Source organism: Carassius auratus, chromosome 5 (genome assembly GCF_003368295.1).
Source record: "Carassius auratus strain Wakin chromosome 5, ASM336829v1, whole genome shotgun sequence".
In the NCBI taxonomy this organism is placed as follows: Eukaryota; Metazoa; Chordata; class Actinopteri; order Cypriniformes; family Cyprinidae; genus Carassius; species Carassius auratus.
Genome location: NC_039247.1, coordinates 31,051,269 through 31,078,492, shown reverse-complemented (window position 1 = coordinate 31,078,492; position 27,224 = coordinate 31,051,269). Strand labels below are relative to the sequence as shown.

The 27,224-nt window shown below is 38.5% G+C and overlaps 2 protein-coding genes across 5 annotated transcripts in view; both read left to right on the top strand.

The window, feature by feature from the left end:
* The first annotated feature begins 1,146 nt into the window (after window positions 1-1,146).
* LOC113085761 (rho GTPase-activating protein 31-like) lies at window positions 1,147-18,971 on the top strand. 2 transcript variants are annotated; one of them, XM_026255255.1, is made up of 12 exons: window positions 1,147-2,386; window positions 5,983-6,085; window positions 6,403-6,547; window positions 7,617-7,699; window positions 9,383-9,490; window positions 10,460-10,602; window positions 13,255-13,462; window positions 13,593-13,717; window positions 13,841-13,900; window positions 14,230-15,012; window positions 15,644-15,780; window positions 16,043-18,971. In XM_026255255.1, the coding sequence occupies exons 1-12, from the start codon at window positions 2,287-2,289 to the stop codon at window positions 18,131-18,133; spliced, it is 4,086 nt and encodes a 1,361-aa protein (XP_026111040.1). In that variant the 5' UTR covers window positions 1,147-2,286; the 3' UTR covers window positions 18,134-18,971. The 2 variants fall into 2 exon arrangements, with proteins under 2 accessions (XP_026111040.1, XP_026111047.1); XM_026255262.1 differs by having other exon boundaries at window positions 1,148-2,386; window positions 14,230-15,000.
* A 4,153-nt stretch (window positions 18,972-23,124) lies between these two features.
* LOC113086010 (zinc finger and BTB domain-containing protein 20-like) overlaps window positions 23,125-27,224 on the top strand; it is a 51,211-nt gene continuing 47,111 nt past the window's right edge. For 2 of the 3 annotated variants that reach the window (XM_026255314.1, XM_026255315.1), the window contains exon 1: window positions 23,125-23,270. The gene's annotated coding sequence lies outside the window, so the exon portion shown is untranslated. Of the gene's footprint in view, window positions 23,271-23,301; window positions 23,598-27,224 lie in introns of those variants that run through there. The other variant, XM_026255316.1, reaches the window with a different exon arrangement.

Here is a 27,224-nt window from a genome sequence, read left to right as displayed (position 1 = left end):
AGTGATCTGACATTTTTTTCCTGTCTGTTGATGCTATCATTTCTGTGTCTGCTAGGAAGAGCTAGTAGAAGAAAGTTGATTACTGACAGAAGAGGGTTTGTAATGTATGAAGGAGAAATCAGAAGCATATTTCCCTGATAATTAATTAACAATCAAGTCATTTTTTTTTTTAAAGAAATCAATTGTTATATTCAGAAATAATAAACTTCATTGACTAAATTGACTTTATAATGTTACCAAAAAAAAAACAAAAAAAAAAATCTATTTAAGATAAATGCTGTTCTTTTTAAATCTGTGACAAATAAAATATAATACGGTTTCCACAAAAATATTAGTCATATTTGAACATTGATACTATTGGGAAAAGTTTCTTGAGCAGTAAATCAGCATATTAGAATAATTTCTGAAGATCATGTGACACTGAATATTATTTTATTCAGCTTTTTATTTAAAAATAAAAAAATATTATTATTATTTAAAATTGTAATAATATTTCACAAAATTAAAATTGTACTGCATTTTTGTTGAAATAAATGCAGCCATAGTGAGCAAAAGAGACTTCTTTTAATTTGTATGTATTTATTTTTAACAGGTTTACTAAACAAAACTGCTCAGAAGGCAACATTATCTTCATCATTTCTCTGGATGGATATCATTAATCAGAAAAGATCTGCTATTACTGTCTACAGCGAGACACAAATTCATCCAAAGGCTTATCTTATGCAATGAAAAATTAATATATTGGAGTTTAAAGTTTGAAAAGGTTAGAATCTACCCTAGTGCTCTGGAAATGGAAAAGTAAAAAAATAAATAATAAAGCTCCTGAAATCTTGCACAATTGTCACCAAGAATGCATCTTTTGGATGTATGAAGTGTTTTAGAATGCTAAATTACAAATGCTCCCTTACTTGCTAGCTCTTTGTGTTGATTATGTCAAGGTTATCACTTATGTTTCCATGCCCAAGTTTGTCCTCAATCCTTCATACTTCCTTCCTCTCGGATCACAGCAAAATTACTCCTTGCTAGCTGCTTTTTTTTTTACACTGATCTAAACACACACACAAAAATATATTTTTTTAAATAATTATTTAATAAATATTTCACAAATATATATTTCTCTTTGTTTTCTTCAATGATCGCATCTCATATTTCATCTCGAGTATGTTCTTCACTGACATGTACACTAAATTTAGTAAAAACCTTGCGACAAAAGTGTCAAAACATTTTGATTTTGCTGGGGGAAAATATTATATATAAATTATAAATAAAAAAATTCACGCAAAACATATTCAAATGGTCTGAAGGGTTATACATTTCAATGCTGGAATTCTGGATCCAGGGTAAAGCAACAAAATCTGTAAAAGGCATTTGAAAAAATAAACACAAAAACTAAGGATTAACAGATTAAGGTTAGAAAAAAAAATAACACTTTATTTATTTATGAAAAAACAATTCAGGCAAATGTAATCTGCTAGTTTTAGTGCATAAAGAGGCTGCAGTGTTAGAAACACTCCACAAGCCGTGGTTAACGGGAACCTTGTGTTCATCTGCTCTGTCCTCTCGTCTGTCTCTTTCTGCCGTCTCTCTCCCCGATGTTCTGCTCTCGCTCTGCTTTTGTTTCCCTTCACAGGAAACTGTGTATTCTGGAAGCATTCAGGAAGGCAGAGAGCAGGTTTCCTGTCGGAGCCATGGTCACAAAAAAAGAAAAAAAGGGAGGGAGGAAGAGAGAAAGCGGGGTGGGGTGATTTGGGGGGGGTGAAAGGGGTTCAGTATTGACTGAACAGATGAAGAAAAAGCAGTCCGCTATTTCTGTCCCCTCCCCTCGCTCCTCTGCCCTCCCCTTCACAAAGAAAAAGTTCTGACATTTCAAGCCTCCACTCAACACCAGCAAGATGACCTCCACACAGACGGAGAGATAGATAGAGAGATAGATAGATAGATAGATAGAGAGAGAGATAGATAGATAGATAGATAGATAGATAGATAGATAGATAGATAGATAGATAGATAGATAGATAGATAGATAGATAGAGAGAGAGAGATAGATAGAGAGATAGACGAGAGTCTGGTGATGAAGTAAGGTTGGGTGTGTGTTGGGTGTGCTCCTGAATTCTTCTCCCACAGCAGTTCTCCGGTGGCTCGGTCAAGATGTGAGCGGATGATTTCTTTTGTTTAACACCGTGGACTTCCTAGGGACACATCTCCCCTTCCCGTCCCATGCGCTGTGGGGCCAATGGTTGATTTGAAGGTGTATTTCCTCTGGTCTGGATAAGTTACTGAAGCCTGATGAAGAACAAGGCTGCCAAGCTGAAGTCCAAAAGGAAGGGAACTGAGACTGCATTCGGCTGTGACTTGACCGAACATCTGCAGAATTCAGGACGAGACGGTAAATTCCTCTTTTCCTTACTCACTCCCCTTCTTGGGGTTCATATAACGGCCGTCAAGTCTTTGAAAGCCGCGGCGGTGGTCATAATAAGTGTACTTCAAGACGAGCAGCAGCCGGGCCTCTGCGTAAACATTAGCTACGTGTAATAAACCAACACCGCTTCCAGCGCGTCATGGGTGATGTGTTCCTGAGCTGCCCAAACACAAGATACTTCAGTCAGAGTCTAGACGCAAACTTTTGAGAGAAACTTGTTACTTTAACTCTTCCACTTTGGGTGGGTCTACAATAAATCTAAATGTGATCTAGTCTGACTAGTTGTGTCGTGCTTTGCTTTGTCAAATGAGTAAAGTGAAAAATAAAGAGCAAAGGAAATGCTCAGAGGAAGAGGAAGGGGGAAAAGAGGAGGACTAGATTTTAAAGATATACTGTTCACATTACATGACGATGTGTAGCCTACTGTTAATGACAAATCATTCGTCATAACTAAGAAGCAAGTTCTGTCTCTGTTTGTTTGTTTAGAGTGGTTTTGTTCCCATACTTAACTTCCAGTGTGTGTACTGATTATATTTCACATCCTCATGTTGATCCAGAAGCAGCTTTTCCTCTCTATGTCTGAAGCTCAAAGCTTAGGAGAGACATCACAACACTGATCTGGAAACAGTGTGATGCCGCTGAAGCCTGACAGATCCCTGTGACTTCTGAATGAACAGAAATGCTCTCCAGATATTTATCCTGAAGAATCTGATCCATGTGCTGTGTGGAAATAAGATCACATTCTATTATAATATCTTCAAATTGTGTTTTTTTTCTTTTGACCAATTATTATTATACAATTCTTTATCAAGTAAGATACTGATTTTCCTCTATAACTTAAACATCTAAAAAAAGAAACATTTTCTGTGCAGTGGGCACCTTTGGTTTTCTCACTTGCAACTTTGTGTATATCAGAAATGTATAATTTTTTGCAGAAACATAGGTTCTCAGCATCACCCTTTTACCCCATTGTGATACTAAATAATGTTTCCAAAAGTTGAACTGTAAAGTCAAAATCTCTCTTGAAAGGCCTGCTTATTCCTTTTTTTCTGCTAGTAAAAAAGCCATCTGTAGACATCAATAACAAACCAAGACTGGCATCCGAAACATATGATCCAGCATATGCTAGTGTTTTCAATAAGATATTAATGTCAGATGTCAGCGTCTTCCTACTAAACTAAAGCAGGATTCACCAATAACTGTAAAACCCTGGAGGTCATAAAGAGAGCGTTCCTCGGTGCTCTTCCTCTCACAGAACATTCATTCAATATTTCATTCACTCATTCATTCATTCATTCATTTCTCCACTGCGTCTCACGCACAACTGCTCAATAGTAAATGATCGGCTTTTCCCTAAATCCCCCATTGTTGCTTTCTTTAATGTTAATGTGTGTTGTGATTCTGCTCAGGATGTGCTGTGTTGTGTGTACTGGTTCTACTCTCAGATACGAGCTGATCTCTCTGCAGTTATCGTGTATCTATGAAAGGTTTTTTAATGTAGCTCTGTGATACACGTTTAGGTGAACGCTCCTGTTTTTAGATAAGTGTAGATTAAGTAAGACTCTGGATGGTTTATTGGCTCAGCTGATATACAGCACGTGTACTTCCTACAGGTTAAGGTTACATGGGTCAAGCTTAGTTTAGGGTTCACGGTTAGTACCTGGTTGAAGAACAGGACCATATCATTACTTAAATTATTAGAAACAGCTTTTATAGTTAAGAACTGTATAAATCTACTTTGGCTTCCTTTGCAAATGGATTACGACTCAGTGAAGTGCTTGATAGTTTACTGTCTGAACTAAATATTTACTGCTATCTAGCATCTAGCAAGCTAAAGAAGCACTTCTTCTGAAATCCAGTGTATCCTGACCTGTTATAAGACCAAAGTGGTTAATGCACAAAAAGACCAACACATATTAGAAAATGAATAATAACTGTGGCACAGAATTACTGTTCCGTACTCTTCCATCAGACGTCCACACAAACTGGAAAACCCCAATAAAACTAATGTAAGAAATATTTTATTTTATGTCTGTTTTGGTCCATCTTTAGAGACTTTACCTAAAGCTAATAATATTGGTGATAAATCGATCTAAAGCTTGACGGTATGGTTCGGAAGTGCTGTATTTGGGTGGGAGCGTTCCCGAGGTCTTGTAGAATAAGAGGAAGTGTCATAAGTAATACCAGCTGCAAGGCCTGGGTGTGTCAGGCTTCCTCTGAAACAAACAAACCATTTTTAACTTCCTGCCCCGGCCCACCTTCCCCACAATGAGCGGCCGACAGGATAAAGGAAGGACGGTGTAATAGTACTGTAGTCTACATGAAACACTGCTGTCCTAAAGAGAGACAACAGAAATGTTCAATCTGATTATTTAAAAGGTTAATAAACAAAGAACGCAGACCTGAGTGAATGTGGTTGGTGTATATTGTGCAGTGCATTAGTTGTGTGACTTGGTTTTCAAGTTTTTGGTGTTTGTAGGCATCTCTATTGCTCCTGGCTACATTCAGAATTGTCCAACTTTTTCAAACGTTTTCTCACACAAAGCCTTAACTGAGCCTAAATCCTACGTTGAACAGAGATTTCCCTCTTCACTCACAGATAATCTGAGCTACTGTGTATAACACACATTCACCGTACAGCGCTGTATTCTTCTAGGCCTATGTCTTACTCTTGTGATGTAAGCAGTCCACAGAAGCGGATGGTAAATGCTGTGATATTTTCCACACAGGACAGTCTTTTTTAAATTTACATAAAATAAGACTTTTTCGAGCTCACCTAATCTTCACCATCACTGCTGCATGACATCTGAAGTCTATTCTTCACTTTTTTTTTTCGTTCCCATCAATTTGCTTTATTTGATAAATCATCACAGCTTCCCTTTTACGTTAAAATCCAGGGTTCCTTACGCATTCGTGCACATGCACTCTCTTTAAAAACGGAGCTGACTGTTGAGAGCTAAAATATCAAATGTGTTTTATTTAAGAATGAAAGATAGCTTGCTTAATCTGCTCAAGTCCTGCTCTTTGTCATGCAATGGAATAGCTCCGAAAAGGTCAAAACAAACAACATCATATTTCACACACACACACAAATGAGCATCTCATTCATGCTCCCTAAATTCAAACTTAGTTCTGGTCACATTTTTAGGCACTGATTATTTATTTATTTATTTATTCATTCATTTTAATTATTTAATTATTATTTTTTATTTTTTAAACTGAGATTTGAGAGTAGTGCAGAAGAGGTGATTTCTAGTGAAGTGTAGTTTTTGGTCAGACTACCTCTACTATACATGCAATATACAAGACATACAGTATATGCTGCTAAATAATCTTCATTGTTTTACTTTTATGGCATTGTTTTTTCCACTGCATTCTTTTTTTTTTTTTTTGTACGGAGAGAATAATTTCTCTGTTCCATGAAAGAAAAAAGTCATAAAGGCTTATATGATGATGACTGAAGTTTCATTTTGGTGAACTGTGCTTTTAATAAATTAAGCTTTATTGATGTATGTGAATAACCATCCATGGATTTGTCCCGTGTTTCTCTCTCTCTCGTCTAGTTCCTTATGTTCTGAAGACTTGCGCAGAGTTCATAGAGAAACATGGGATCGTGGATGGAATCTACAGACTCTCAGGAATCACATCTAACATTCAGAAACTCAGGTGGGACTGTTTTTGGACTCACCGTGTCAAACATACAGTTGTGTTGCATGATGGGAAATGTTTACTATAAGACTAGAACTAATCTAAACTCTTTAATAAATCACCATGGGTACAGTCATTTCTCACACAGTGTGTGTGTGTGTGTGTGTGTGTGTGCGTGCGTGCGTGTGTGTGTGTGTGTGTGTGTGAGTGTGCGTGTGTGTGTGTGTGCGTGTGTGTGTGTGTGTGTGTGTGTGGGTGTGTGTGTGTGCGTGCGTGTGTGTGTGTGTGTGTGTGTCTGTGTGTGTGTGCGTGCGTGTGTGTGTGTGTGTTCACAGACAGGAGTTTTCCTCCGAAGCCTGTCCTGACCTCACTAAAGAGGTGTATCTCCAGGATATCCACTGTGTGGGCTCTCTGTGTAAGCTGTACTTCAGAGAGCTCCCCAACCCTCTCCTCACTTACGAACTCTACAGCAAATTTACAGTAAGTTTGTCTGATAGATTAGCCTAATGTTTGAAATGGGTGTTTGGATACTTTTAAAACATTTTTAAAATACAGTATTTAAATGTAAAAAAAACAACAACAACAACAAAAATCTGAATGTCATTGCATTATATAGAAAAAGATTTATTTTAGGAATAGCATAAGCCACTTTGATACTTTTAACATTACTGTTAATTGTTATATATATTTGTTGTACTATAGTACAGAGAGAAAAGGAAAAAGCAGCAATATGCAAACAGAAGAAGATAAAAGTTGATTACAGGAGTTAGATCGTGAACACAGTTGTCAAAAAGAGGTTAAAATGTAAAGGTTTAACCCTATCAAGCCGACTGTATGCTATTTGATACACACATTTGTACATCATCAACACAATCAGAACATCGCGGAAAAACCTGCTGCACACAATCTGCTACATGCTTTCTGATAGTTTATACTTTTGAACAAACTTTTATCATCATTATCATTTAAAGAAAATCAGTCATCATTGAAAACTACAGCGCTTTGATTAAACAACTAAGTATTTAAACATCGCCTTACTAAATCATATTATCGGGAGATATAGAGTGATAACTGATATTTATATGCATTTAAGTGTCTGTTATGTTGTGAAATACGTCACAAGCTATCATAATTTCATCTTATATTTTGGCCACATAAATATCAGAGAATGCACCACATTGTATATGTTTGCTCCCTTTTTGAATAAAACTAAGTGTTTTTTCCTCCTCAGGTATGAGCTCCATATTCATATTCAATAAACTGTTGCATTAAAAATATATATATTTCTGATTATTATTTCATATTTAAGGCTTTACAGGGTAAAAAAAATAAAATATATTGTTTGTACTCATCTATTTATAATATTTTAGATATTAAATGTCATGTAGTTGTACAAATAATAAGTTTAATATTAGTTTCATTTGGACCACTCCTTGGTTAAGATGATTATTAGTTTCCATCGTGACCATACTGATCCATTAGAAACACATTTATGATGTACCCATGGATCCAGGAATCAATGTTCCTCAATCTATATTTTTGTGCCAAGGATGCAGTGTCAGTTAAAGAGGAGCAGGAGCAACTCCAAAACATCAGGAGTGTCATCAAAGAGCTTCCTGTTTCACACTTCAGGTACAGCTGACATCACTTCATCTGTCTTCATTGACTCCCCTGTCATCCCAAACCTGTACGACTTCTTCTCTACTGTGGTTAAAGATTGAAGAATGGTTGAATGAGTCTTTTAAATACAATGGATATTAATAAGAACAGGGGCTGTCGAAACCAAAATGCCCCTCCGCTCACAAAGCCTGCGTTTAATTGAACCAAAATACAGCAAAAGCAGTAATATTGTGAAAATAAATAAATAAATTATATTCTGATGCACAGCTGTATTAAGCTGTAAACATCATTACTCCAGTCTTCAGTGTCACATGATCTTCAGAAATCATGAAAATATGCTGAAAATATTTATTATTATTATTATTATTATTAATTACATTTAAAACAGTTGACTAAGTTTTTTCAGGATTCTTTGATGAATAGAAAGATCCAAAGATCAGGATTTATTTGGAATAGGGACCTATATATATGCTTTTTGGAGGGGGGGGGGGTTATAGAAATTAACACTTGTATTTAGCAAGGATGCTTTAAATTGGTCAAAAGTGATGATAAAGACATCAATAATGCTACAAAATATTTCTATTTCAGATACTTGCTTTTCTTCTACACTTTCTTTTCATCAAAGAAACCTGAAAAACCTACTCAGCTGTTTTCAACATAATAATAATAATAAATGTTTTGTTGTTGTTTTTTTACCAGCAAATAAGCATATTACAATAATTTCTGAAGGATCATGTGACAATTTAGCTTTGATCACAGAAAAAAATTACAGTTTAACAGATATTCAAATATAAAGCAGCTATTTTAAATAGTAAAAATATTTCACAATATTACTGGTTTTGCTGTATTTTGGACCAAATAAATACAGGCTTGGTGAGTAGAAGATACTTCTTTTAAAATAATCATAAAAATATTACCATATGCACACTCCTAAAAAGCAGGGCTTTGATTCTCTTGAAAACGAACCGGTGTTAGACACATGTTCATACTGAGCAGAAACTATGCTTCTAACCTCAGCTCCAGATCAGCCACACAACACATGTGCGCTGGAACTGTGATCTCGGGAAAATGTTGATTACAATAGTTCATAGTTGACTAGCAATGCTTCAAAGAAACAACCCTCTGAATGAATCATTCACAAAACTGTCTGATCCGGGAAGATTAGTAGTGAAATATGATTTTAATTTCAGTCTGATCATCAAACAAAGTTATCCTCTGATTTAAGAAAACTGGGAAAGAAAGTACACAAGACGTTTTGACGACTTTTATGTTGCTTGCTTTATGCTTAAAATCTCTTTGCACTGGAGACAATGACCAGTACATTAGTCAAATTTTCTCCTTTTGACTTCCACAGAAAAAAGCAAGTCATAAAAAGGTTTAGATTTTACATAAGTAAAGATAAATTAACAATAAACAATACTGCATTTCGTTATCTTTGTTACAAATAAAAGTTGTATCTGTTAACAGTTAACGAACTGTGAAACTAACATGAATATGAACATTTTTAACTAAAATTAACAATTAATTATTAAGGCTAATAAATGCTGTAAAAATATGTTGCTTGTTTGTTTTGGTTAATGCATTAACTAATGTTAACATATGTGACCTTATTGGGAAGTGTTATGAATAAGTGACAAGATCTTAATTTCTGGTAGAAATGGTTGAAATACTGATATATTTTTTGATTTCCTCTAGAACTCTGGAATACCTCACCAAACATTTGGCACATTTAGCTACTCTCAGTCACCAAACCAACATGCATGCTCGCAATCTGGCTCTGGTGTGGGCTCCAAATCTACTTCGGTGAGTCTTGCAGCGGTTTTACTTTCATTTCATACACTAATTATCCATTGTCTTTGTAATTCAGTTCTCATGATTTTAGCCATAATTGGTTACACCACACACATGTAAAGCCTGCAGTGAACTTGCAAAAGTTACACTATAAAAGAAAATAATAATAATTTCCATTAAAAAAAAAAAAAAAAAACTTAAAATATACGGTAGCAACATTTTAGGTTTGACGGTTTTAACTTAAATTTACAGTTAAGTACCGTACTTTTATTAACTAATAAAATGTTATTATACCAGCCTACTGAAGAACTTTAATCTGTTTACTATCTTTGTAATACACTGATAAACACCAAATGCAGGTTGTGATGAGAAAGTCACATGACCATCACAAGCAGCATTTCAATAATCGCACATACAGGAGATGCACAGTGTCATTCACACGGACACTAAACACCATCACTGTAACACACGTGAAACTGAAACAATGCAATAAACAATCATTTAACAACATTAGGTGTAACACACAACCCTAATATACAAAACTGATCAGGAAAAACTAAGAATAAACATCACATTTGAAATGTCATGCAGGGAATTCTAGGAATGTCAGTTTACAGTTATTCACTTTTTTTATGTAAAAAACGGTATGCTACTGTAAAATTACATGTAAAGTCCAATACAGTTTTTCACCATATATAGTAGGATAATTTACCGTTGACCATTTAACAGGTTTTTACTGTAGAATTTTTACAGTCTTTTACCGTAAAATTCATGGTCATTTTTTACAGTTTAGAATTATATACACAGTTATATAATTTTTTGCTATTATCTGTTGACTGTGAATTATAAATTTCCTTTAAATGCATTCATGCTACATACTATTATCACTCAAAAAAAAAAATACTTTGATTCATTATCTTCATTGCAATCTACCAACATAACCCATTTTTTTTTAAGTGCTCTCTTTTTGTTTTGGTGTAGCTCCAAGGAGGTAGAGGTGCCCTTCTGCAACGGAGATATAGCATTTCTGGAGGTGCGGGTCCAGCAGTCAGTCGTGGAGTTCATTCTCAACCACACTGAGCAAATCTTCAACCTGGATGTTCAGCCCTCCAAGCCCCGAGAAGGTACAGCTCGCAGTAAAGCAACTGGAGCAATGCACTGTATCTCTAAATGAACTGAGCGCTTGGTGAAGATGCCAGATGCTGTTAGCATAGCCATAAAAAAACTTCATTGAAAAGTGAAGTCTGTAATTTTTGAAGTAGTAGTAAGAAGAGGTTTTATTATAGATGTACACCACCTGGGCATATCCGGTAACCATTGTGTACAACTCAAAACAGGATACAGAGTAATTGGAAATTGCAGCTCATTAAGGGGAATTAGCACACAGTTGGGTAGAGTGTGGCTTAGGCTCATTTGAAAGCCATCCAGTGTTTCACAGCTTGTGATGATTTGATCAGCGCACATGTGTTTGGTTTATCACAGCCTCCTAAAGCTCCTGCGATAGGCCTTGCTTTTACACTCGTCTTTCTATTTAGAAACCTGCCTATGAGTGTGGTGACAAGAAATAAAGTGTAGGTGCGTCTCAATCATACACTATTCTTTGTAGTGTACACTGAAAATTCCAAATAGGAAGCTCCTTTACAGTTGCCAAAAATATAACTCTTGTGGTTTTTTTATTAAAAAACTAATAAGCAAGCTCAGCCCATGTGACAAAAAGTAACACAGAAGCAACATAATGCATTACTTTCCGTAAAGAGCAACTAAGTAATGCAATTAGTTACTTTTTTAATTGGGTAATGCAATACTGTAATGCATTATTTTTTAAAGTAACTTTCCCCAACGCTGTATGTGATATTACTATGAATGCAAGTAAAATTGCTACAGGATAAAAACAATTATCTGTGTCTTTGCTGGAATTAATGATAAGGAAACGAAACTAAATTAGTAGGACTGTACTATTTGTGACAGCTGTGATGATAAAGTCAGGAAGTGGGGTGCATACAATAGCTTGAGATTTGTAGCCAAAAATGTAACAACAACACAATAGGCAAGTTACACAGAGGAAAGCCAACAGCTAACACATGCAGTGGGGTGTATTCACTACAGTACAGATCTACTAGATGTTTTTAGAGATTCTGAGTGGAAAACATGAAAACCGTCTTATTGTCATGAACTAAAACTATTTAAAACGGTTTTGTTAATTGAAACAAAGCTGAAATAAAATATAATTATTTGCAAGAAATAAGTTGAAGTTGAAGCACTCAAAATTCTTACTGTAAATTGGGACATTTTTTTCAGTGAGAACAAGAGTAAAATCCAGAATCTGTGATTTGTTTATTTTTATTTAACTGACAAGACCACAAAGAAAAGATTTCCAGAAAACTTGAGACAGGCAAAATAAAATTGAAAAGATCCAACTGTTTTGAAACATCCAGCAATAAACAGCTGCGTTGGTAATAGGTGAGGAGATCATGATTGCGTAAAAAACACAAGCATCCACTAAAAAATATGGGTCTTGGCCTGCTACTTGGTGCCAAACATTATGAGAAATGTGTCAAACTGTTAAAAAACAACATTTCTCAATGCAAGTTTGCAAAGAATTGATGTCTTTCACCATCTACCGTACCGTAGGGGATCTGGCGACATGTAGAGCAAGGAAGAAAATCTCCTTCAAACACTCAGATGGCATTGCATGAGAAACCATCATGCTGCAGTGTTAAATATAGCCATGTGGGATCTAAAGAGGTTCAGGAGACCATTGTCACTGAACACAGTCCATCGCTGGATCAAGAAAAACAACCTGAATCTCTGTTAGGGAAGGAGAAAGCTATACATCGAAGCAAGACTGGGCAGCATTTGCACTTGCAAACCTGTAGCAGTTAGTCTTCTCAGTAAAAAAAAAAAAAAAAAAGAGTAATTAAATGGAAAGTTGATGTGACACAGTGTAAACATGCCACTGTCCCAACAGTTTTGGAGTGTGTTGCAGCCGTCAAAATCTAAATTTGTTTATAGTTACAAAATACAATTAAATTGTGTAAAAGATCTTTTTTTTTTTTTTTTTTTTTGCCAAATAAATTGACCTTACAGATGACAAAATGTTCCAACTTTTCTGGAAATGGTGTTGTAGAACTGAAATATACTGAAACTAAATAGTAATAATAATAATAATAATAAAAAAAGAAAAAAAACAAACACACAAAACAAATACATTACATTGCATTACAAAACCTAAATGTTAATCTAAAGTAAATTAAAGTATATAAATAATGCTAAAATAACAATTCAATTACAGTTTATTTGTATAGCGCTTTTCATGATAAAAATTGTTGAAAAGCAGCTTTACAAGAAATTAAGTTTCTACAATATATTTAGTAGTAGCTTATCAGTGGTTACTATGTCAAAATAATGAGACGATGAGCACTATTTCCAGCAATGATCATATGTTGCAGTTAAAACACAAAGTATCATGTTCAGCCATTTCGTTTCCCATCATCTATGTACAGTGATAGAACAGGGGTCCTAAAGTCTGGACCTGGAGATCCACTTTCCTGCAGAGTTCAGCTCCAAACTGGATTAAACATACCTGTGACTTTCCTGAAGACCTTGATGAGCTTGTTCATGTGTGTTTGATCAGGGTTGGAGCTAAACTCTGCAGGAAAGTGGATCTCTAGGTCCAGGGTTGAGGACCCTTGTGATTAAACAAGGGTTTGACCTCTTTTAATGAAGCAAAGCATCTTATTCTCAAGACATGCTACATGGTTTTCATGGTTGTGTAGGTCCCAGCATGGCGTGTGGGGAAAAGTATGCCACTTTGCCAGCCAGCACACATTCTGGCCCCATGAAGCTCATGAGTCTGGAAGAGGCACAGGCTCGCTCTCTCAGTCCCAACCATCCAGCGATGAGAGAGAGGCAAAGAGAGAACAGCCTTCCAGATACCAGCACTGCTGCAATGTACCACACAGAAATAGATCTGTCTGACAGCAGGTGGGATATATTAACACACTCCCTACCTACCATGTGTTTGTCAGGTTTAACATGAACAATACTGAAACTCTGCAGCATGCACATAAACTGCAAAACTACATTTTTCATTTTAAATCTTCTCATAACACAGGCGAAAATTCTCAGGGAAATCTAAGAAGTGGAAGTCCATCTTCAGTCTTGGGCGATCCGTCATCGACTCTAAAGGGAAGCTGAGTCGCAATGGGAGTGTGTTTATGAGAGCCCAAAATCCCTCAGGTAAGAAACAGAAAGAATAATAAAACACAATTATTTTAATTTGGTTTATCAGTGCAGAGTAAAGAACAAGAACAAATAGTATTGCAAGATGGATGTTTTACATTTCTTTCCTCTCTTGAACAGAAAAACCTGTTATAAGGCCGTCCAAAAGCATGGACTCTCTCTGTTCCTATCAGGCAGCAGGTGGGGCGAGATCTCCATTTTACTAAACTCTCCTTTTGAGGTTTTTCTCCAAATAAAGATTCACAACTATTTTGATATACAGTATCAGCCTGAAACGAGATGATAATTCTTTAACCAAATGGTTTCAACCAAATGTATCAACTCAAAGTAAAGTTTATCACATGAATTTATTGCATGCTTTGTTTTAAAAACAATGTTTAATGCTTAATATTATTCATTCTAAAAACATTCCTGATTTTTTGTCTTTGGGTGAAGTGTGAAAAGCTGTTGGGGCTGCTGTACACAGGTTTGGTGTCACCTCCAGTTTTCTCTTTTTCACTCCCATTCAGATGAGGACAAAGCACCAGCAGAAGGAAGCAATGGTATCTTTGTCCCAAGTCTAAAATCCCGAACACTGGGCTCGGATATCGACTACAACCCAAACAAGAAGGATCCAAGATGGGACTCAGATACTGCTTCGGGAGGATGCGTGAATGAGAAAAGAGAAAGTGCCTCCTCTGCATCTCCACTGCAGAAAACTCTTCCAGAACAGCTGAAGGTTTTCAAAGGTGATGACCGCAGCGGCTGCCAGCCCACTTCTCCCAAAAACCGCCGGATGCTGTATTCTGGTTCAGCCGGTAGTGGATCGTCTAGACCATCTTTTCCAGGCAGCCTGTTTCCGCTGGAGTCGTCGCCACGGCAACAACGGAAGGCCCTCAACATTTCGGAACCCTTCGCTGTGTCTGTACCTTTGCGTGTGTCTGCGGTCATTAACGCTAACAGCACCCCCTGCAGGGCACCAGGGAAAGAGCGGGACAGGGGTCTGGGGGGACTCTTTAAGCCCAGTAAGGAGGCAGGACCTCTGGAAGCCCATGGAGGCGAGAGTATTGGCACTGCTGGATTGAGAGTCCCCAGCAGAAGCAGCAGTGGGAACCCCACGTTCACAGACTGGGAGAAGGGACTGACAGGTCACTCCAGCGTCACCGGGGTCAGAGAGCACCTGCTCAGTGACAGCAGCAGAGCCAGTATCTATTGCAACAGCAGCCCTTTCCCTGTGGAACATGAGGATCAGACTGGAGAAAGAGATATTACAGATGCGCGCACGGTGGAGACAACAAAGAGTATGACGTTTGGTGTGTGTGTGTGTGTGTGTGTGTGTGTGTGGGAGAGAAAGAGTATGCAAGTTTTTGTGTCATATCAGGACACAACTCTGTATAATGACATGGGTATGACACAGGAGAATACGGACTTATGAGGACATAACCCATGTCCCCATTTTTCAAAACACTTATAAATCATACAGAATGAGTTTTTTTGAGAAAGTAAAAATGCACAAAGTTTCCTGTGAGGGTTAGGGTTAGGTGTAGGGTTGGTGTAGGGCCATAGAATATACAGTTTGTACAGAATAAATACCATTACACCTATGGGATGAACACACTTTACACAAAAACAAACGTGTGTGTGTGTGTGTGTTGAAATACTTCCTTCTATCCTAGTTTGAAATGCAGAGGCAACTATATGTAAAACATCTGTAGGTTGTTAATACTGTGGTGCTTTCAGCCATTGCTTTGCTTTAAATCAACCAATGCTATGTGGGTTTGTTTGAGCTGGGACTGTCAGATATCTCAGTCATGGCAGATGAGGGAAGTGTTCGGGAATCACTTTATCTGTGCAGTTCTGTTTGGAGTTGCTACTCCCGCAGAAATTACACAAATCTGGCACCCTAACTGATAATATGATCTTGATTTCTCTGTATTTTCTCAGGCAAGGATGCAGAAGTGAGAAAGCTGATAGCAAACGTGGAGATTTGTGAACCTCGGGTGACATCTGAGACTAAAGAAACAGGGAAAGAACTGGACACTACATCAACACAACAAGAAATGCCAAAACTGGACCAACTGGTATGATTCAAATTGCTAAAACACATTGTGCACCTGCATTTTTAGTCGGACTGACATATACTACTAGCACAAGGGTTCATCTCAACCATGGGGCTGTGGGATGATTTAAAATGAAATATATTAATGTATGTAGACAAAGAAGGGCCTTCGAGTATAGAAAAAAGTTAAGAACCACTGTACGAGTATTAAATCCCAAGATGAAATATGACTAAGTGATTCTATTCAAGTCCTTTTTTTGTTGTTCCTTCGTCGTGTTTCACAGGAATTAATCAAAAAGGTGCCATCACCTGGCATGCATCAGAAAGCCGAGGCTAAACCAAACATGCCAGATGAACAGGTGAAGCCCTGCTTTACCAAGATGACTGGAAACGAGGACACTTGCAAGCTAAGTGCCCAAGCACAGAGAAGAAGTAGTTTGCCTACAAACACTGTGACAGTAAAGGGACTCTTTATAGACCTTAACAAAAACGTGACGTTTGATCATTCTGGTGCTACTACCTTTAATTCTGTCACGAGGCATTTCCCCGAAAGATTGTTGTCATGTGATGGTGGCTGGAATTATCTGGATATTACAGATGACAGGAGAGGCCACACGAGCCTAGAGTCGCAAACCATAATAACAACCAATCTAGAACTTTCCCCATTTCTCCACCTAAAGGAAACAGATATTCTCCAAGACGCAGAGCCATGCAGCGAAGAGGAACCAAGAGCAGAGTCTGTTAGGAAAGACAACACTCCTAAATGTGACTTGCCAGGTAATCAACGAAAATCAGAAGTTCACACATCTCTTCACTCTGACACAAAAGAGCCATTGATAACAAAGGATATTTGTAACGATGACAAGGTTAGTGACGAACCAAAGAAACTCGACTTAGCAGAAAGAATCAAGGGAAGTTTGGAAAGACTCTCGACTTGTCTGAATGAACAACATCGCACACTGGAAAGTGGTTATCGAGATGATGTAGACACCCGGGGGAGTAAATTGGATCAGGTTGAACCATGGGAAGACTTGTGTTCTGCCAAGCAGTGGGTAACCAGCCCTCTGCACTCACCAAAACCTACGCCATGTCAAGCACCTCACAGCCGAGATCTTGGAAAACCAAAAGAGGATGACTTGCCCAACAGCAAGAAGACTGAAGCTAAAGCACCAGCTGTGCTTGATGACATTACACAGGCTGCTGTGACAGCTGTCTGTGAACTCGGGAACAGAAATGCAGGCACAGATGTAGCTTGTTTTACACAGATAACAGAGCATTGTGAGAGCGATGACCTCACGTGGATGGGAGACAAAGACGACAGCAAACTTGAGATTCCACAGGTTAAGATATCGAAGGCATTCACAAATCCAGATGAGACGACTGGACTGCAAAACATGGGCAAAGCAAAACAGAAACGCTCTTCTCCATCTCAGAGATATCTTCGGCAAACTTCCAACGAGTCTGGCGTCGTGGTCAGGACTCGTCAAGACATTAAACCCAAACTCAGGCCATGCTCCTTAAACCTGGATTTAGGACACCAAGGTGTCAGAGACCGTGTAAAACATTCGGTTGCATGGGAATGTGAAGCCAAGCGTGAAAGTTCGTCTCTAGAGTTGGAGCTGTTCCTGAGTGGCTCCAAAGCACCTGTGCGACGCAACTCTGCGCCAGTCAGTGTGTCATCAGTTCGCACGGCATTCATGATCAAAACGTGCAAAGCTAAAGCTATTCCTGTTATTCCCCCAAAAATTCAGTACAGCCACATACCTCACACTGTACCTGAGGGGAGCACTGATCAAGTCAATCAAACTGCATCTGAAAAGAGACCTGCCAAGAGCAAGTTGGGGAAAGCCGGTTCTGCGCCCCCCGTCCAGAGAGTCAAGGACCACAGGGAGGACCTGCCCCGCAGTGAACCACCTTCAGCGCTCCAGCGACAGATTCCCATGAACGAGAATCACAAACCCACCTCCGTTCCAGATCTTCCAGTGTTGAGAAGGAAGCGGTCTGCAAATGGAGACACCTTCATGGATCGCCCTCGACCTGAGCGCTCATCGCTTCTTCAGAGATCATCCTTCAGAAATCGACCAAGACCTCAGAGTCTCATCCTGTTCAGCCCTCCGTTTCCCATCATGGACTACCCTCCGCTAGGAGACGACGGTAAACTGCTGCTATCTCCGATTAAAGCTGAAGCATCACCATTTGACGTCTATGCAAATGAATTAGCAGAAAACCTCAAAACTGCTGAGGGGGTGACCTTGCGTGATAAAATGACTTTGCCAAAGAGTGGACAAAGACTTGAGACCTCAACCAGTTGCTTTTACCAGCCACAAAGAAGGTCAATGATATTTGAGAATAGAAGTAACAGGCAAATCGAGTAAGACTGACCTTTATAAGCCATCATGCAATAACTACCACACTTCTTGCTTATTAAATGTGACGGAGTCTCAGCATACTTTATAGAAACACACAATGAGGCTTGGAAATCAAGGTGGCGTTAATCCTGATAATACACAGTTAAGGCTTGTGTAAAATAATGCTGCTAAGGACTTTCTTGATGAGGATCTCGATGTCTTGGTGTGTGTGTTGTTGCTTTCTCACGATTGGAATAATGTGTTTACAATCAGAGGCATTTGTAAATTATCTACACATCTGCATGATAATATTAAGATGCATGCCAGCCAAAAGAGAATAAAACTATTGAAGCAGTTCCAAAAATGAAGATATATATATATATATATATTCCATATTGTATTGTCTTCGTCATACAAATCTGTACTTCCATTTCCACGAAGAGTACACATCTATTTGCACAAATGTTTAGAGCAAAAGTCCAGTGCTAGAAGATAGTTTAAAGGTCAATGTTCTTGAATAATTCACACATCGTTTCGAGCTGTATGTTCTTCTTTAGCTGAAACAGTTTTTAATATTCTCAAGAAATGTATGAAAAATGGTTATGCTGAGGTCTCAAGCATAACAATATATAAAAAACTGTCCATGTATTATATAAACCGTAAATCAGAGAAGTTTTGACAATGTATGCTGAAGCGTGGACAAGGATGATCAAGATCATGAAGATGTCACTTACTGCCATCAAAGAACACTATCTTTGTAAGACGCTTTTTTATATTCAATCAAATTGGATTTATTGTATGTATTCTATTCTAAACAAAATAATAAAAGTATTTCACGTGTAATGTGTACACTGTGACATAAGCATTTTGACTGACAAATGAAGTTATTTCAGTGTAGAATTGTTTACAATTACATAGAACGCTATATTTCCATTTGCATAATTTTCTATGATTCAGGTCATATATGAATAAAGTAGTTCCTACATACATATACTGTACATACATACATACATACATACATACATACATACATATATATATATATATGGGGTATGTTCTGCCACTTACAGTTGTCTTGTAGTCAGATAAAAATAGAAGCAATCATTTATAATACAGGGCCACAGAAATGTGACCGTACATAACTAGTATATAAGTGAAGTGATCCAAGGACACAACTGGCCCTGTGCTGTAAACTGTGTCTTTATAAGCATATAGTCATTATTAAATATAGAACAATTAGATTTGCAGTAAAACAATGGGCATACTGTATATAAGAAATATAATCACATACCAAAGTCTTGTGTAGCAGAACAATATTCACATTATCATGAACCAGCCAGGAAAAGCATAACATCTGAATGTAGTGAAACAATTTTCAATTCTCAATATTTTAATAGTACTCGATGTAGATATATTATTTCCACGTGGTTGGAGACAATGCTCAACAGTTACTATAAATATAAAGCATTTTAAAATTCATGTCTTTTTTACATGGTTTAAAACATGCATTCGCCAGCATGCAAGATTATATTTTTAGACCTTATAATTATCTGCAATGTTTTACTTGGCCTAACAAATTCTGTTCCCATCTCTCGATCTCAGGCAGCTGTCTCTGTTCATGTGATGGTCATAAACTCGGCTTTCCCACGAACACATCTTTAATCGACTCTCCTTTACTCATTATTACAGACAAATGGGAGTTAGAAACACATAGTCACTGCAAACAGACAATGCAACTGTTTTGAACTCGTTTTTATTTACAAATGAGATGACTGCTTGGGATAGACCGCTCTTGAAAACACCAGATGTTTATTCATTTATTTTGGAGAATACTAGCATAATGTATAAGCTAGAAGTAGCTTTATCTCATAAAAACACAGTTAATTCATAAAACAATAATAATCTAAGAATTATAAGGACAAATCCATCCTTTCTGTGTCTCCGAAATCCAAATAAAACCTGTCACTAACTCCTCTTATGTTAAATACTTTTTTTCTTTTCATTTGAAGCCTGTGTGTTTTCATTGAGATATTTATGTCACAAACTACATTATTAAGATTTCAGCGCTGAGAATGAATGCAAATAGTGTCTTACAAAAATTGAGGTAAAATATGATACATTTGGAGATGTTGAAAATAAATAAAAGAAATGAATAAAAACTGAAGACAGTTGCTTGGAAACACGGAATGATCTGCAGCAACCAATACACCTTTAAAGAAATATAGAAATATAACAATAAACTTGGATTCTATTTGTTGCAAAACAATTTAGAACTCGTTATGATTTCATTAAAGTGTTGCTTGATTTTTGATCTTCATTTATACCTGCAAAAGTTTGTGTAAAGTCAGTTGTGATTAGAAAAGCTTTCCAACTATCCAAAATAATAACAATATTAACAATAATAATAATAATAATAATAATAATAATAATAATAATAATAATAATTTTTATAGGGCCAAGTTAAATGCAATATATTTAACAAGATCAGCTCGAATCCTTCCTAAGTGTAGAAACACTCCAGAAAAACCTCTAAATTCGGTCATGATTTTGAATTTATTTGATGTTTGCCTGAAACAAATCCATATATAAAATATAAAAATCTATATAACACATTTAATAGATCAGATTTTATCAAAAACCAGTTTCCCTGAGATGTCCTGAAACAGCACTAAGGAGAACAATCTTGTCTTGGATGTCTCAAGCAACAAAATATTTCTCATCTTCTGTTAAAATGACCCTGGTAGTTAGTCAGAGCTCGATTTTGTTTGCTTGTTTCCTGATAGGCCTTCTCATAAAACAATATGCAGCTCTTTATTAAATAAAGCAGAACAATGCAACCTTAACACGCTAAGCTTTCTCTTTATGGGGGAACTTCTGTGAGAGCTCTGAACTGTCCTTCGCCATTTTGTGCAAAGCAATTCATCACTGTCTACCATTTTCTTCGTGAGAATAAATCTCAGTAGCTGCAGCTTTGTTCTTTCTCACCTGAAAGACCCGAAGAGTATCGTGATCTCCAGGTACAGTAGGTACGAGCGCGCGCGCAAGGGTCCGTGCACGCTCTCCGCGCTCCCGGTGACGAGCAGTTTTTCTGATCTGCCATCTCACAAAGTTTGTGTTGCTGTAGACTACAATTCACAAAGTAAGTTTCGAAGTGTACTTCTGCGGAGCGTTATTACTCCGAGATTTAGCGTTTCGCGCTTTCAGCCTGTGTTCACAATAAAGACCAAACTCAGTCTTTAGCCCGTTTTGTGAGACTCGATCGCCTCGAGAGCAGGACTGTCTGAAACGAACTCCTAGCAACTGTTTACAAAGGGCTCTGATGATGTCATTCACAGGGCCTTTGATGAGGGTCTCGACAGGGGTCGATGAAAACGGAGAAAAGCGCGTTCTGGGGTCCATGCCAATTTTACGATCTGTTTTCAAGGGGTGGGGGGGGGGGGGGGGTGAGAACACCTCAGAAGACCTCTGGCTAACGTTTACAATGCGCGCGACAAAGGGGAGGCGGGGCCAAAGCGCCGTTTCTAGGTTGCAAGTCGTCCTCAGCTGACACCGGCCTACAATGGGTGCATTTTATGTAGGGCAGCCGGTGTGCGTGTCCCCCGGTGAACCTCTCGGTAAAACCCTGCTGTTCATCTCTGTGACCGACAGAGGGGGCTCAGTGTCAAGGAAAGCGTGCATCCCAAACCGGAAACCCCGCACTAAGAGGAACGGAATTATGGAGGAGAGGGATTGTTACATGTGACGAAATATTTACATGAGCCAAGGTCGAGCAGCCTTCAGCAAAATGATATTCTACAAACGGCTTGTTGTTTGCAAATATGTGTCGGTGGACTTTTGACATCACGAAATCTTAGTGGGACGCATTAAAATTATAATTACATCGCCGCCAATATTCAAACACAATATTCTGGATGTTAATTACTGTAGACTACACTGCTGTCATAACACTAAGATCAATCTCTCGGATAGTAGTCTATATATAAATACTATATATATGTGTGTGTTATACACCCACACACTTTAACAAGAACAGCGCTTGAAAAAAATCACTTAGCCTCGAAGGGGAGGTTGATTATTCCTCGTCTAGACTACAGACGGCCGCGCGCGCGCGCACGCACACGCACGCACACACACACACACACACACCTGTCATTGTCTAGACTGGGGGGAGTCGGGGAGGGGTGCTCGGTGTGACTGGCGACTCGTGAGCCACTATTGCATTATTCTGTGTCAGTCACGACGACTCCGCGAACGTATTGGTGAACAAAAAGGTCCGGTGTCAGTTTTCGCGATCTGATTGGCCAGCAGTCCCGTCAGCAACTCTCCTTACGTTTCCTTGAGGTCAGCTAGGGACGGTACAAAATAAATAAATGAGAAAATAGAAATGCGTAGAAAGTAAAAGGCACGGTGAACAATCTAGCTTGTTGGTCTTCCGACTGACGGACACCGTCATCATCCAATGCGCGAGCAGATATAATTGGGAGAAATTTATTGACAGCCCCCCTAACCAATCTAATGTAGGCCATCTATAAATGATCAACATGCGGGATTCTCGGATGACTGGCTGGCCTTTGATCGAGAATGGGACACGGATTTGAGAGAGTTTAACGCGCGCATGTAACACCTAGAATGACATTAGTGGCGCGCGCGTCTGTGCGTGCACGAGTCCTCGAGAGGGGACCGCTACCAGCGCACCGAAATACTCCGCGGAAAACCGTGCTCCGAGAATTAAGAAACTGAGGATGCACAGAGCCCATGCTGGTTCAAACACAACGATCGCGAGCAGCCAAAATAGTTTCACTTTCAGAGCCACAATGGAGCCAGTTTCGGGAGGGCGTGCGGCTCACCGATTGGGGTAAAGTCATGTTGAACGATTTATATCACAACCTACGTGCATCAAGAAAGTCCATTCTGTTCCAATCGCCAGCAGAAAGGCGTGGCTGCCCAAAATCTTCGACGAATAGTGAAAAAATGGGAGGGCACGAGCGAGCTGCGTGATGTCCTCTGCGAAGGTAGGCTGCAGCGTGTGTTTATTGATGAGATGAAAGAAGATGGAAGTGAGAAATGAAACAAAGTAAGGGACAATATTAATAAAGTCAGTCCTTGCCTGGGGAAAGCCGGGAAGCTGTGAAGCCTGTAGCCACTGGACGAGAAAGAGCAGCAGGTAAGAGACAGGGGCAAGGGGAGGGCGCGTAGACTATTTCTGTTAGGCTATTTATAAGAGTAACAGCAGTCATTCCCGTGATATGAGCTGAAGAAAAAATACAATAAACATGAAGCCTATACGAATAGCTCCAACGCAAGACTTTAGTCTCTGTCCATCAATAGGCTATAGCTCATTTGGCTTTGAAGAAGATAGGAAAAACTTGTGAAATGACATTTAGCTGGTGAAGAATTGGAAAACTGCGCGTTCCAGAGTTCCCCCAGAACAGCCCGTGTTTGTCTGAAATTAAAGCAGAGAGACTCGTGCTCGCCTGAAGTGACGTCTCAGGTAAAATGACCGTGTAATTCCCGCTCGAGCACTCGTTTATGAGAAGTAGCTGAACGGTTGTCAGGCTGCGAGGACTTTGTCGGTAGTTTTTACAAGTTGAGTTATTTCACGGGGTATTTTAATAATTGTCGAAGTGCTGAACCGTGACAATACGAGCCAGCGGAGCCGCTAGGGACTTCCCTTCCCTTCGACATATCTGATACAGTAACAGCGCTCGAACCGTGTCTTAAAGTGTCACGGACCCGCGATCAAAGCCGTCGGCGCTACGGGAACAAATGTTCGGAGGATTCGAGCAGTTTCAGACGCGTTTCGGGAATCTTAGTGTTTTTCCGGGCCGTTACTAATATTTGGTTGACCCCGGTAGATGCGCGCGCTGGCCTCTGGTCTCGGGACGAGCCGAATTGTTTCGCGTGTCGTTGTTTTGCGCCGATGTTCTCGGACGAATCTGAGCGAAACCGCGGAGTTGTGTAGTAGCTGGCGTGTCTCCGTTATTCTTCATCATTAAACGGGCTCACGCAGCCTAACGAAGTAAACCGGGATTTGGGGAGTGCGCGGACAAGCCGAAATGCAGTTTTAGTTACAAAAGATAAATGGCCATCTGTTCCGTATTCCAACGCCTGTACTTATGAATGACCTCTTTTTGACTCCGTGTTGTGAAGTGCCAGCTTGTTGCCTGTAACGCACGCGTTTGTAGGCTAAGCAAACAATAAAACAATCAGTCTCGGCCATTTTAACACACACACACACACACACTAAAAAACTTAATATGGCACAACACTGAGGAGCTCGTGCACAGTTTTCGGAGGTAACTAACGGGCCTCCAGGCAGCGCTGATCGCATTGTTATCTGTAGCACGAGACGGCGCGCGTGAGAGCCATGCATCGACCCGGAGTGGAAAAAAACACCCCACACACAGCTTTTTTCATTAATTTATCATATGCACTCTGTTTCCCGACGCTGTATTATAAAATGTCTGTCTTATATAATCTGTTTATTTTTAGCAAACGGCACGGAAAGGTTGGCATTTATGTGGGGAGATTCTATTCGATGTTGGCTACATTGATTATTACAATGTTTAATCTGAAAGAATCAGTCGGAAGAAGGGAAACCTTGTTATTTTACGATATGAACGGAATGCAGTTATCTCGTTTTATTTAGTGCATGCTTTATGGGTTTTTTTTTTTTTTTGGATTTGCTGACCGCTCTCAGACGCTTCGGCCTTGGAAGTTTGACTTATTGATAAAATAAAAAAATACGCAAATGATCTGTAGTCAAATATTACTTCATTAAACGTTAAGGATTTTTTTTTGTTGGCGTATATGGGACTCGAGAATATTGAGCTGATTTTGGGATGATTCTTGAGCTCAGTCATGACCTCTGTGCGCTGCTCTGTGTTCATATATATGTGCTGTGAGCCGGTCTCCTAAAGCTGTGGGGGTCTGAATAAACCCCTCTCTCTTTAGCCTGTCGACTGCTTCAGGCCCCGTTAAATGTCGACAGTTTGACGATGAAAACTTTGCATCTCGGTGTGTTTAGGATATAGGATATAGACATGCATTAGCATCAGGCAGTCAATCATCGTCAAATATCATAGCATTCTCCTGGCATTTATTTAACTTAAATATTATTATAAACATATAGGCTAGACTAAGGCAGAAACGATAATTTCAGTGTTTTTTTTTCTTTTTTTCACTGCACTATTTTTTATTATTATTGTGTGTTTTTTTTTAGCTGATTACCGGCCTATTTTTCACAGAACTGTTTTATAAAATTCTTCGTGTGTCTACAGGTTGGTGAACGTCGAGTAAATTAACTCTTTCTATATTTATGGCAAGCACTTTTCATTTTAGTCAGCGCATTTAATTAAAATAGAAGATATATGTTAGTTTGTGGCTCAGTTTTCCCCACACGACTGTAACATCTGAACACGTTCTTCTTTATTGGTGTAATGTGCACCTGTTTAACTCGGTTTTACTCTCGTACTGTGTGTGTATCAGTGAAACAGGTGTGTAGTTGTATGGCTGACTTACACAGAATAATACAGTAGGTGTTTGTCTGTCAGCTTTGTTGCATGCGAACAAGTTCTTGTGATTTATGGTTTACGTTTCTTTACGATTGTATAGGCTACACCAAAACCGAAAATAAACTTTTCATTATTATTATTTTTTTAATTTTCCTTGAATGTGTTGCAAACACAAATACCCGTTGTGTTATACGTCTGTGTATCCTTTAGCCAGCTTTAGTCATGTCAGCTGTGTGATTCCTGGAAATATGGGACACTTTTGTCTACATGTTTAAGGCGTTATGTAGTCTACCTGTGTGTACCTGTGAGAGCTGGTCATTCTTGAGTGAACTTATGCTTCTTTTGTAAGTATTGAGGTATTATTAGTGAATTTATCTGTATCCTAAATGATAGCATATAAACAGAAGGCTAACTAAGAGAACTCTAGAACAAAAATGTATTGTTTCTGTGGGAGCTGTACCCAACATTAATATTAATATGCATGCATGTATTTTTTTTATTTTTACTTGTTGTTTTTTCTGTAAAGAGCAATGTGTTTATTGATGTGGTTATTGATCTGATTGTTGTTTCTATAATGATCAGCTCATTGAGTAATTACTGTAGCAGTTAAAAGATTGGGATCATAATATATTTGACTTCAAACACTTTTTCTTGTTCTTTTTTACATTCTCGCTGCTTGACCTATAAATATGGTTTGTGGACGTGCAAAGTGGTTTTTAATTTCTGTGCATGATTATTTATTTCTTTTGCTTGTGATAGATGCGGTATATTAATTCATATAGACTTTGGGATAGTGGCAGCTTCTATAATTTTAGTTTATATTCCTATTTATAATGTTTATAAAAAATGTTAAAGATGTTCTTTTGTCTATTTTTGGTGAGTTGGAAATGACAGACGTAACCAAAGGACAACAAATAGATCCTGATCTTAGGAATATTGGGACTGGTAGATCAAAAGCAGGCATTGTGTGCTGTTTATTTTGGAGAGATCAAACCCTCACAGTGCTTCAGACGCACTGCTCACATGCCACTGCCAGAGACTGTTCAAGAGTTTCAATTGATTATTCGACAGAATGAAAAATGATCAATTACAATGAATCACAGGTTTAGAGAATCAGAATGATTGTGTTAGGTGATCTGCCTCAGGCCGTTCTAATTCTTCTTAGATCGGCGCTTGATAGCGTTGTTGATGCTGTTTGCTGTCCGGTCAGAGCAGAGCTAACTCAGTCGGCTTACAGAAGCCTTCACTAATGTAATTAATCGTCAAGGTCAGAGTCAGTAAATTCCTCTTTAAGGAATCTTACGGTCAGACATTGGCATTTATTTCAGTGCAACTCAAACCGAGCCAAATGCACATCATCGTCCTAAATAGAGAACGAGGCCTGCTGTATGTTATAAAGACCAGTGCATGAATATAAACCTGGGTTTGAGTGTTGAACAACATGCAGAGCAAGGGTCAGTGTGCACAGAGTTTGAGACAGACACTGGCAGGAACTGAAACTCTTACATTCTGATACATCAGCTCACACTAATGTCCAAATACTCTTCTGGAAGGTAGTATTGACAGTAAGGGAGGGTATTAATATCTCATGTAGCCTATTATAG